This window comes from Thunnus maccoyii, chromosome 19 (assembly GCF_910596095.1).
Source record: "Thunnus maccoyii chromosome 19, fThuMac1.1, whole genome shotgun sequence".
Lineage (NCBI taxonomy): Eukaryota > Metazoa > Chordata > Actinopteri > Scombriformes > Scombridae > Thunnus > Thunnus maccoyii.
In genome coordinates this window covers 26039531-26052844 of record NC_056551.1, presented here as the reverse complement: position 1 = coordinate 26052844, position 13314 = coordinate 26039531, and the positions used below count along the sequence as shown (strand labels likewise).

The following is a 13314-nucleotide window of genomic DNA, read 5'->3' as shown; positions in this document are numbered from 1 at the left end:
AAAAAAACACCATATGAGGATGACAAATCAGTGTGTTGGCATTTACTGATTCCCGCCAAGATAGCTCAGTCTGCCTCTGGCTGTCAACAGTTTCCACCGAATGATTGGTGGTATTCTTGAAAGGAAATGGAAAAATAGTTATCTTGAAAATGTCACAACTAAATAATTTGGCCTTTTAAAGTAGCCTTTCCTTTAATAATTCCTCTCTTATTTTAATCTTCTCTTTTCCAGTGTGCTTTCATTCAGACTTACTGAAGCTCTCCCACTGGAGCTATGCCCTCAGGCTAATATGAAACATTACTAACACACACATGCACACATTACTCGCTCCTGTTTGGGTTCAATAAGTCTATGCAGAGAGCTGGCTGCTCGTCTTCTTTTCATTCAAGCTTTACGGTTTTGAAAAGTCTATTTTCTGTGGCTGCTGGTCACCATCAGAAAGCACCGCATGGAAAAGAGATTCATCCATTAATTACAGTAATATAAAGAACATATGGAAACATAAAAGTATGTGGTGTGTTTAAGGTTTTAAAGTCAAATTATAACCATTTTATATCTGTATTTTATGGCTAATTAGATAGTTGATAGTAGAGAAATGATGTGAAACAGCACACTGCTTAATAATTGACCTGTAAAACTTTAGTACTTTTACATATCAACCTGAAATTTGGTGCATTTGTGGATGTGAAGTGTTGCAACCAGGAAATATGAAATTTTAAGAGTTTTATAATTCTCGTAGTAATTTATTGTTTTAGCAGATGAGTAGCAGAAGTGCAGTTTTGTTTTCTTAGAAGAATATAGTATATTCACTGTCCTGTATTTTCATGGAGATTAATTAATTCAGTAATTGATGTTCATACATTTAACAGTGTAAGTGTCTTCTTCAGTTGAAGCTGTTAATCATGGTTCTGTGAGGTTTACATGAGGAGTTATTAAGCATTAAATAGATATATGTATGTAAAATAAGGCAGACATTGGCTCAAAGCTGTTACTGCAGAAAGGGTTTACGGCCCAGAGCTCTGATAAACCAACTACCTGCCCAGCACCAAACACACGGATAAAATTAGCAGATAGCTGGTGAACATAGTGGAGCATTTAGCAGCTAAAGAGATATTTTTCTCAGGAGTCGGTGGAAAGTAAAACAGAGCTCGGCAGGTGACCAGAAAAACACGACTCCTAATGTCTGCTGGATGTGTAAATAAGCAGTAATGTGCGCTAACTTGTTTTTCACAGCTTTATAAGGTGATAATATGTCAGTGTTGTGCGAAAAAAAAAACTTGTTGCACTGCTCCCAAGTGGCCGAAACAACCACTAACTTTAATGATGCACACAGTGGGTCAGACACAAAAACTCATTTTGTTTTATAGCCCGACTGAGGCTGATATATACTTATACACACATACGGTGCTGTGTAAAGGTTTTGAGGCAGTGAGGATGCAGTTAAATTAATACAAAGTGCAGCAAACAGCAGAAACTTTGCTGTGAGCAGCTTCGCCTTTAAAACAGCAGCAGTTCTCCTCAGTGTTTCAGGTACTCAGCAGGTCGGTTGTTCCTGCATCTTGGAGAAGTTCTTCTGTCTCTTCATGTTAATCCCAGACTGACTCCACGATGTTGGGATCAGGACTCTGTGGGGGCCAAACCATCTGTAGCAGGACTAGATGGTTCTTTATGACTCTGGTTGCATGTTTGGGCTCGTTGTCATGCTGCAGAATACATTTGAGACCGATTAGACGCCTCCCTGATGTTATTTTATTACGGATAAGAATCTAAACATCTAAAGTGCCTAAAACTTTTGCACAGTATTGTATATATTTGAGAGTTTCAAACATTGTGTAATGATATATTGTCTTTATATAAACCCATAATGTTTTACAGTAGAAAAACAAACTCGTCACTACTCTCTGGTGGACGAACTACAGAATACTGACACTGTTTCTAAACATATCTTTGGCATTTCTGCACTTCAATATCTTGTCATTTATCAGCTGACACATACGCTGATACCGAAATATCTGCAATGAGCTGTACTGAGAGGAGATGTGTCAGCCGGGATGATTAATCTGTCAGGCTTCATTTTGTTGACAGTGAACATGTAACTTTACCTTGCTGATTAATTCGTACGTGCCTCCGCTGTGAACCATAAGACATATTCAGTGGTGTTTCTGAAGCTACAGGAACACTGTGTTTCTGCTCATTTAGTATTTATGCTCTTATATTTCTAGCGGACTGTTTTTGCACATGTCAGACGTCTAAATGGAGCAGTAAACAACAGAAAGAGAGTGGACTTCAACCACTAAACTGCAACAGCAGTGAAAGCACAGAGTTCGCTCCACCAACTTGCTTTTATATTTCCTTGGTAGAAATTACAGTTCACGGTTATAAGCGAGTGTTTTCTCTCTCTTTCACTAAAAACCACTGCTCTCACTTCATTGAACTTATTACAGATGGATGCAGAAGTGACACAGCTGAAGAATCGTGAGGATCTTTCCTATTTTAGCCAAAGATTCATAATGAACTCTGATCTTTCTGGTCTATTAATGGAATACTCTTTTTATTTTAGTGCTACTGTTTTCCCTTTTGACTTCATTCTTAACTTGAGTTATTTTATTGTTTTGGTGCCTCGATACAATGAGTGTTGATTTTAAAAGATTGTGTGTATGATATTCTTTAATTGTGCTATTTGATTAAAGCTGCTCTAATTGATATTTTTATATTAAGGACAGATGAAATTACTATGTGGAATGTAAAAGTGGTGGCTAAGTAGTGACAAATCTACAGACAAATGACTCGACTCTGCAGTTATAGTGAGTTTCAGCTCATTGTTTATCTGTCCAGCTGCAACTTTACTGTTCTGGTTCACTCTCAGCGCTCTCACAGCGTCGTTTTTAGCCGCAACAGGCAGCTGTTTTCAGAGAAAAAGCTCTAAAAAAGCCACTGTACACTACCTGCTCAGCACCAAACGGCAAACAGACACAGTTAGCTGTAGACTAGCTGGTGAACATAGTGGAGCATTTAGCAGCTAAAGAGCCAGATATTTCCCTCAGGAGATGGTGGAGAACAAAAACAGAGCTAAAAGAGAGTGAATATTGGACTTTTATTCACCAGGTGGACAGAAACACGACTCCAAATGAATGATAATGTTGCTCTGTAACTGCTGGATGTGGAAATAAGCAACTGTTTGCTAACAAGTTCAACATATCAACCTTAGAAGATGACGATATGTCAGTTTTCTGTTTACAGCTTGTTTCCGCTGCCCCCAAGTGGCCAAAAACATCAGTTAATGCTCCTTTAAATTAATGCTACTCATTGATATAATTAATTTGTTGGTTGTTATGGGATGATTCAGGAGTCAGTTTATTTGCCTCTTGCAATAGAGATACTAAACTAGAACTGGCAACTGGATAAGACTCAGTAGACCAGTGGTTCCCAACTGGTTTAGCCTCAGGATTCAGAATTTCCCTTCGACTACAGATCACGTCCAAACATTGACCAAATTAACACCCACTCAGTTTATTTCCATCCATCCGTTCTGCCTGTCAGTGGATTCAAACCCACAACCTTCCTGCTGTGAGGAGACAGAGCTAACCACCACTGGCCCATCACAAAAACCATTAAAACTAAAATAACTGGAGTACAATTTAAGCTTGAAGATCAATAAAAAAAATAAGAAACGTTGCAGCGAGAGAGCAAATAAGAAAAGTAAAGCAGAAAACATTAAAAGCTCAGTTACATCATATTCAAGATTTATAGACAGTTTTAACAGCAGAACATGTAAACAAATACAAAGAGTAGAGCAATACAACAGCTGCAGTTCTGCACATTAAGTTGTTTTCAGTTTTCAAGTAAAACCAGAACTTCACTGCATAAACAAAGTCGACCCAAATGCTCACGACCTTCTCACAATGAACCGAACCACTGCAGTAGACGTACATACTAAAATATGATAAAAACAAAGTGGGTTTTTGTCTGTGCATGTACAGAATAATAGCAAAAGAACAAAAAGCCTTAAGGCAGGAGATAATTTATAAGATCAAAACCGACATCACACACAAGACCAGAGAGGAATACATGAACAATTTCTCACGCTTTGTTCTCTTGTCATCATTAGAAAAAGTATTTCATGATATCGGAGTAGCGTGTTTGGTTTTCCTGTGATCCTTAAATAATGATTTCATGACAATGAGAAATAACTCATGAAGCTGAAAATACATAATTGTGTTTGGACAGCGTGTTACGTCGAGATCCGACAATAATAAAACATAAATCTTTCTCCAGATAACAGAACGGTTGTTTTGTGTTCTCGAGGGGGGAAAAAGCTTGTTATGTAATAAATCATATGTGTGTATGTGCTGCAGTGTATATACATAACATACAACATGAAGCTGAAAGTTATTAATGTGTTTGTCCGTTGATGTTTTCCAGGCGACTGAAAAGTCAGAGAGGACGGCGCAGTCGCTGGAGCAGCTGACCAATGAGAATAAAGCACTGGAGACACAGGTGAGCAGGAAGTCCTGGTAGGAAACATGTGGGGAAACATTTATCTACAACTCAATACCCACAAAGTTGCCATTTTATCATCATTAAATTACAGTTTATTCCTCAGTTGTGTTGCTTTTAACATAACCTGTAAACCCACAAGCTAATGCAGTTAGCTCATGAAATGCTACTTAGCTTGAAAGTAACAAGTTGTAGATAAATTTCAGTGTTTCCCCTGAAACGTGAGTCAACGTCTGTGTCGTTTCCTGGGAAACTCTTGATGTGATGCGAGTGCCACTGCCATCAGAGTCCCTTTAAATTACTGCAGAGCATGTATGCATATGAGATGCAGGTTAGCTAACGTGAGCGTGCCATCGCCTAAAAAGAGAAAAAGCTCTAACGTCGGTGACGGACAAATATATCAACATTTTTCTGCAAAACTCTGGAGTCAAGCAGAAATACAGAAAAATACATCCTCTCCTGGTGACCACTTTGTTTTAAGTCTTGAATATACCGAGCAAACAAAAATTGGAATGCAAATATAAATTGCAGACTGCCTGCTGCGCCACCTGACCGAAGCCGACCGCACGAATACACCATCCTGCATGCCTCGTCCCTTTAGGGTTTTATCAGTGCGTACCACCAGGCCTGAAAAAAATTGCAAGGGGAAACACTGTAAACACATTATTTAATCCAGTCCTGACACTCTTCTTCGTGTATTTCTGGTTTTGGAAAGACACTTCAAGCTCTTTAAATGCAGAGTTTTAAGTCTCTTATTGCAGCTCCATGTGGAGAAATCCAACAGATTTATGTACACATGTATGTGTGTGTGTGTGAAGTGATTCACACACACGCTCATACAGAAGTTTAACATTTGTGGCCTTCAGGGTTTTTATTGCGTATTCATATCAGGATTCCCACGCTGACTGCATGTGACCCTGCGAGTCCCTGCTGTCATCGCGGCATTGAATCAGCCACGCATGAAATACTGCAAGACATCTCTCTCTCTCTCTGTTTTCTCTTCCTTCACAGCCTCCGCGTCTCTCACCACCATCTGTAACTCGATATTTTATCGTTTCACACTCAGTTCGTCTAACTGCGGTCCAGCTGCAGCCGTTCATTCGGCTCTCTGGTAGCCTCTCGTTCACTTATTCACCTCCTCTCTGCGAGGTCGCTCTGACTTCCTGCATCCTCCAGATGCTCGGTCCCATGACGGAGAGAGAAATGGATCGGAGATTAGAGCGGGAGATGCAGACAGAACATTAACATGCTTTTTGTTTGATAGTATTTGTGTTTCTTATTCCATGAAGCTTTTTCATGCACATAATATAAGGAGGAATTTCTTACATTATTACCGTTGGAAACTTTGAGAGAAGAAATTTCCCATAAATCCTTTAATTTCTCCCGTGCAGTATCCATAACTAGTGTGTAAATAGTAATTTGATTACACACATGATGACTGCTCAACCTGATGAAAGAAGCTGCTTGTTTGTGAGGTTTGATCATTAATATATTCGACTCCTCCAGCTACCTTTTCTACATGTTTGTGGGAAACTAAATGCACACTTAAATTTCAGGTATCTTAATAAAAGACAGAAAAATGTCGTTTACGCCTTCAGACGCAAAGAATTTTCCAGTAAAACTGATATAAAATACATTTGCACAAAACGAGGCTTCTTTTTTTTGATTTTGTCTCCCATTACTTACATTAAAAGTACATCTTGAAGGGATTTTGTGAACGTGTCCTTTAAATGTAAATACAACGAGGCGAGAGGTTGCACTTTGCTCAAATATCATGCAAACCGTGAGCTCAGCCGTGCTGTTATAAATACAGCACATGTGTTTCGGGGCAGAATGCGTCACATCTGCAAAATCTGACCCACGGTATTTAAAGGTTACTCAGAATATTTTTAAATTACACGTGCAGCGAGAAAGCAGAAAGGATTAGTGAAACGTCAACATTAAATGTTTAAAACAATGTTGTCGTAACTACAGCAGCAGCAGCAGCAGCAGAGAAATGAGGAATTGAGTCTCTGTGGAGGCAAACAGACGAGTCGTAGATCATTTATTCTCAGCGCTGACGCTCTTACATCTGCTTCTTCTCTCCGCTCAGCCATGTTACTGTAAGTTGTGATGTAATCCTGCACATGTCAGAGTGTGTGTGTGTGTGTGTGTGTGTGTGTGTGTGTGTGTGTGTGTTTGATGATGCCTGGCTGGACAGAACATCGCTTCAGTTAAAGGACGGTTGACTTGAGTTTGGCCTCGTCAACATCTGTTGGAGCTGAAAACGTTTAACAATTGATTAGTTGATGAATCAGCAACAATTGGTAGTTAATTGGTTGTTTAAATCATTTTTGCTCTTCGATATTGTTCATATTCTGAGTCTTCACAGTATCCTCTCATAATTAGTTTCTATTGGAGCTTCAACGATTAGTCAATTAAACAATTAGTTGCCAACTATTAAATTAATTGGCAACTATTTGGAGAATGGATTCATCATTTTAGTCATTTTTAAAGAAAAAAAGTCAAAATTCTCTGATTCCAGCTTCTTAAATGTGAATATTTTCTGTTTCCTTTAATCCTTTATGACAGTAAACTGAATATCTTTACGTTTGAGGACGTGATCTGAGGCATTTTATGGACCAAATGACTAATCAATCAATCGAGATGATGATTGACAGTTTATGATGATGAGCAGACCACAAATCTGTTTTTCATTCATTAACACCTCATCAGTCATTAATAAACTGATGATTAATCTTTAATGAAGCTTTCAGAGAGCAGAGAGAATATTCTTCAGGGGTTTTTTTTACACTTTTTGTTTATGGAGAAAAAAACATTAACAATCACAATATATTATGTGTTCCATAAAACAGGAGAACATAACAGATATCAGCGTTTTATTAAATGTGAAGAATTCAACATTTTTCAATTTTGAATAAATATGTGTCAGATTTTACCTGAAACACTTTATACAATATAAAAATGTGTATCAGTTACACAAAAATAAAAAGAAGTTGGAATAGTTCTGGGTTTTTTTTTGGTTTTTAAATATATTTTTGGGTGTTTTATGCCTTTATTATACAGAGAGATGGGGAATATTGCATGCATCATCACCAATAGGCTACCAGGGTGTGCAGAAATATTTCCTTTTTTTAATATTCTGGGTCACTTTAGGAAAAAGTGATAAAAATTTCATGCTAAAAGGTGTTTTTACTGATCTTTAATGTAAAAATGTGTCAATTTTGACCTGAAGAGTGTGTAAGCATTACGCAAAAAAAGCCCCAAATTCTGATTCCAGCTTCACAAATGTGAATATTTTCTGGTTTCTTTAATCCTCTGTGACTGTTTGACTGTACGACTAACGGATTAATGGAGAAAATAACCGATAGATTCATCCATAATGAAAATAATCGTTAATATATTTGGGTTTTGGATTAATGATCAGCTAGAAGAAGCAGTTTGAATGTTTGAGATTTTCTGATGTTTTACCAAACGATTAATTGAGAAAATTATTGACAGATTAAACAGTAATGAAAGCACCAACAGTAAAGGAGAGAAGAGGAGGAATAACTGGCTGTTTTATCAGACAGCAAAGCTTCGTCTGCTTCTGTGATTCCTGCTAAACATTGTGAATGAAAAGCTTTCAGTGTGTGTGTGTGTGTGTGTGTGTGTGTGTGTGTGTGTGTGTGTGTGTGTGTGTGTGTGTGTGTGTGTGTGTACATACGGTGTCGTAGAGCGAGGAAACAAGATTGCGAGCAGCAGGGAGGCGGGGGTGAGTCTGGGAGGAGCTGATTCTGCCTTACATAATGGAAGTGCTTGGCTTCTTTAACCTGACTGTGTGACAGAGAGAGAGAGAGAGAGAGAGAGAGAGAGAGAGAGAGAGAGAGAGAGAGGCTGCTGAGGCGACACGCTCTCCATTTCCCTCTCGCAGATGTGCACAGCAGGGGATCAGAGCTGATGGTTTATTGATGCCCAGCCTCGTGTTGGTCTGTGTGCATGTTATAGATAGAGGGAGGGAGAGAGAGACACAGTGCTGGCATAGCAACAACACTGCTCTTGTTTAGCAGGTGAGCTGTGTAGGTATGGACATAGCCGCTCTGCATCAGGGTTACTCCAACAACATCTACTCGCCTCACTACCAGGTAGGAATGGTTTTTTGCTCCTGTGAGAGGAAAACCTGCCAATAAAAAGCGTTTCAGCGTCTCTGCAGGGAGAAAGAGGTGATACACTGTGGCTGATGAGTCTTTCTCCTGCTCCACTTGCTCTAATTAGCTCTTATGAAATAGTGCTTCTCTCAGTGTTGATGTCAGATTTTGCGTCTGTGCGTGTGAACCAGCGCATACATTCTGCATGTTTGCATGTTTGCACGTGTATGTCGTATGTGTTTGCGTGCGTCTCGGAGGTTTTAAAAAGTCAGAAACTCACATGCAAGGCTGCAGAAACGGAGTGAAAACACAGCGGATGACACACTTGACGAGGTGTTCGAGTGCAAACAGAAACATCCTGCAGACGTCAGACAGTGTGAACCGTTACACAGGTTGTTTTTTATTTATATACCTGAGTTTCAGCGAAGGCATTGATTTTTAAAAGTCATGCTCGTCGGTCCTGATTAATTATTGATTAACGCTATTTTAAAGCTGCTGAGATCTCGGAGCTGCACGTGTTTTTAAAAGCAGTTAGAAATGATTTCTGCACGTTTTTTTGTTTTTTTTTTGGGATCTCAGACTTCCTGCATGAATGAGAACAAAAAGTTTGCCTGAGGTGAAGTTGGAGGAGCTGATGTCTCTGGGGGGGTGGGGGGGGGGGGGTATTTTTAGTTTCACATGGTTTTAACCTCATACTGCCATCTGCTGAGTCATGACGAACATCAAGGGGATGTATATTTTTAAGTATTACCTGTGGTTTGACCCAGAATTACTCTTGTTAAAGAGTAACTTTTACTGGGATGCAAATGCTTTTTTTTCCCATTTAAATCTTTATAATAACAAAAATATAACAAAAACTAACAAACACACACATCCAAAAGACAAAAAACAGAAGAATATCCTGTTTGGTCACATTTTTCCATCAGTCATTGTTGCATTAGAGCTGAAACAGTTAGTTAATTAATCAGTTATTCAATTGACAGATATTGTTGATGCTCGATTTGATCATTTAAATAAAGTTTAAGAGAGAATTTACTGGTTCCAGCTTCTAAAATGTGAAATATTTGTTGTTTCCTCTGATATTAAACTGAATCTTTTTGGGTTTCAGACAAAACGAGACATTAAAGTATATCAACGTGTGTCCTGGTAAACTGTGATGTGCATCATTTCTGTATTTTACTGACCAACATTCAGTCGACTGAACCACTTCATCTAGAAAACAATCGGCAGACTCATTGATAATGAATATATGTATTAGCTGCAGCTCTAGTTTATTGTGTGTAGAATAGAAAAAAGAAATATGATGAACCCAAAAGAAGTTTACATTCATGTGAGCTTCAATCTGTGTTTTCAGTTTACATCCTGCAGACTGTTTGATGAGAAGGTTTTTACGTCACGACAGTTTTATTTGCAGCTAACGATTATTTTCACAATCAATTAACCTGCTGATTATTTTCTTGATGAATCATTTGGCTTATTATGACATCACAAAATGGTTAAAAAGATAAATGCCCATCACTGTTCCCTAGAGCTAAACGTGAGTCATCAAATGTCTTGTTTTGTCCAACCAGCAGTTTAAAAAGGAAGACGAGGAAAAGCTTTAAAAAAAAAAGAGATTATTTGTTTGGATTTTTACATAAAAATGACTTTCAAAATCAAAACAGTTGCTGATTAATTTTCAGCCTGTCGACAAATCGCTGCAGCTCTATTATTTCTGACCCCTTTTTTTTTTTTTCTCCTTTCACTCTTTATTGTTTCTATTCTGGTCCAGCTGGAGGCTTTGAAACAGCAGAACTCCAAATACCAGGAGGAGCTCAGTCTGTCGAAGGAGCGCAGCAGCTCAGAAAACCAGCGTATCGGAGTCCTCTGCAAGGAAATGTAAGTGTTCGTGATAACAGATGTGTTTTTTTCCTGTTTTCTGTCTTCTCTGAAGGTGACCCCAGTCAGCCTAGTTCAATAAACTGGTTTGTCCTGGGGGTGGGGGTTGGGGGGGGTGGGGGGCTACATTGACGTCGACTAAAAGGCCGAGATCTAATTCAACACAGAGAGAGGATTGTGTGCAAATGTGGCTGCATTTAATTGCTTTTAGACAGAATAAATGTTAAAAAAACGCCTTTATTGGTCTGACACAGAAACGTCAAGTGTGTCATTAAGGCGGCTCCGGCTGTAACGCTCCACAGAGATGTCCACACTACTAAATATGGTATAAATTGTTGTATAAAGCCCATAATTAGCCAGAGGATGTGATTGAGAGTGATTATGGATATGATGGTGGAGCGGAGCACAATACCCGTAATCACGGTGGAAAAAAAACAAAAAGCCTCCCGGGTATTGTGGCATCCATGTAAACATTTACAAACCACAGTGTGTGCAAGTTTTAGATCCTGAACCACAACTTGTGCATCTGTCTTTTTTGTCGACAGTTTTCAAATGCACATTATAGATTTAAGACTTTTTTAATGGGCTGACAACACTTTACTGCAAGTCTCTGTGTTTACAATATATAATCAGTGTATAAACATTTGATAAATGCTTTATTACACACTATAATGTACCTATAATGGCTGACAAATACTGTACATTAATATAAAGCTGCAACAAATGATTATTTTCATCATCCGTTAATCATTTAGTCTGTCAAATGTTTTAAAAAATTGTGAAAAAATGCCGTTCACAGCTTCTCAGAGGCTGGGATGATGTCTTCAGTTTCAAGATTTTTAATTTACTGTCACATCTGACAAATAAAAGCAACAAATCCTCATATTTGAGAAGCTGATAACAGATATTTGACCTTTTTTGCTTGAAAAATTACAGGAACGATTATTCAATAATCAAAATCGTTGCAGCTCTACATTCATTTACACTTGTTGAAATGTCCTTATGACTGTTTTGAACTACGTTATATCACAGTGAACATTAAGTCTGCATTATTTTTGTCAGTTACATCAGGATACTTCATATTGTAACGTTGACAGGTCCTTGCGGGTGCGCGTGTGTGTGCGTGTGTGTGTGTGTGTGCGTGTGTGCGTGTGTGTGTGTGTGTGCGTGCGTGTGTGCATGTGTGTGTGTGTGTGTGTGTGTGTGTGTGTGTGTGCGTGCGTGCGTGTGTGCGTGTGTGTGTGTGTGTGTGTGTGTGTGTTCTACTTGCTTATTTGTTCCTCTCATCTATATAAACAGGTTGGTTTTCTGTTTATCTGTATTTCAAACATCGAGACCTTCCGCTGACTCTGATCTGCAAAATTTCAAGAGGCGTTCACCGGCTACACTTACGCAATAGTGGATTGAATAACTGGAGAGTTTGATAATTGATTTCCATACTGTCAAAATAAATGAAAATGAATGGAAGCATGAAGTGATAGGAAAAAACCATGAAAAACTACAGCGGTAATCATGATAAAGATACTTTCATGGCTTCTAGTCTCCATCTTTCATAAAAACTATATTTTAGCAGCAGATCTGTGATGGATTGCTTCAGATCTGAAACAGTTTTTGATGCAGGGTAAAAATATTCATGTTTTCATCTCGCTCTGTTGTGTTTGTGGTGGATCTCCAGCCTGACGTCGAGGTCTATTTATAGACTCTGTGTGTGTGTGTGTGTGTGTGTGTGTGTGGAAATATGTGGTGTCTTTGCACGTGTGTGTTTGAGTCTTTACATTATCTTTCCACACAACCCCCTCCTGAGTCATCAGAGCCCTGCGCTGTGTCGTCAGAGCTCTTAATGTATTTAATTGGCTGTGTTATAGTCATCAATATGTAGCTTCCTGTAGGAGGAGCAGCGGACGGAGACGTAAATGTCAACGAATTCTCATGGTGAAACAAAAGCTGCTTCATCCTCCTGCAGGAGCAGCGATTTGTCTGCTTCTTTGTGTTTTCTACGGGCAAATTAATCCTATAAAATGTAACGTTTCTACATGGAGGGTTGATGTTTAATACCTCTCATGATGACATACATGAGTCGGTTAGATCTTATTTCCCACCAACCTTCACCTCCATCCTGTCTCGTCCCAACAATGTCTTCCTCCATCCTCTCTTAAGCACGTCCTTCCTCAGTCTGCTGCTGTTATGTAATAGCTCCGTCTCTCCTCCTAGGACCGCCTGGCTATGACATCAGAGTGTGTGTGTGTGTATGTCTCTGTGTTAAACTGTGTGTGTGTGTTTGTGTGGAATCAATGTGGCTTTGTGGCGTCTGAAAGAAACAGCTGTACTCACCGCAGCTTAGACGTGCTTCTCTGTGTTTGTGTTTTTGTTGCTACTGTTTGTCAAATCCTGATGGTTTTGTCTGTTAAAGGTGCAGCGTGTGGAATTTAGTGGCATCTAGCAGAAGAAATGGAATATAGTATTCATAAGTATGTTTTAATTAGTGTATAATCACCCGAAAATAAGAACTGTTATGTTTTTGTTACCTTAGAATGAGTCATTTATATCTACAGAGGGAGCAGGTCGTCTTCCACGAAGGCCGCCATGTTTCTACAGTAGCTCAGAAAGGACAAACCAAAAACTGACTCTAGAGATGGTCTTTCGTATTTTTCACGAGTTTCATGGCCACCGTAGGTTCTCCTACATGCTTAAAGGGGGAGGGGTGGGGTATTCAGTTGGCTGCAATCTGCAACCTCACCACTAGATGTCACTAAATCTTGAACACTGGTCCTTTAAAGCTGGCAGTTAACATTGAAAACATGTTCCTGACTTA

General features: G+C 39.0%; 1 protein-coding gene across 3 annotated transcripts in view; it reads left to right on the top strand.

The window, feature by feature from the left end:
• clip1b (CAP-GLY domain containing linker protein 1b) overlaps nt 1-13314 on the top strand; it is a 42385-nt gene that overhangs the window by 17670 nt on the left and 11401 nt on the right. For all 3 annotated transcript variants that reach the window (XM_042394767.1, XM_042394768.1, XM_042394766.1), the window contains 2 exons: nt 4423-4497; nt 10396-10502. In XM_042394767.1, coding sequence (XP_042250701.1) covers nt 4423-4497; nt 10396-10502 — 182 coding nt within the window. The remainder of the gene's footprint in view (nt 1-4422; nt 4498-10395; nt 10503-13314) is intronic.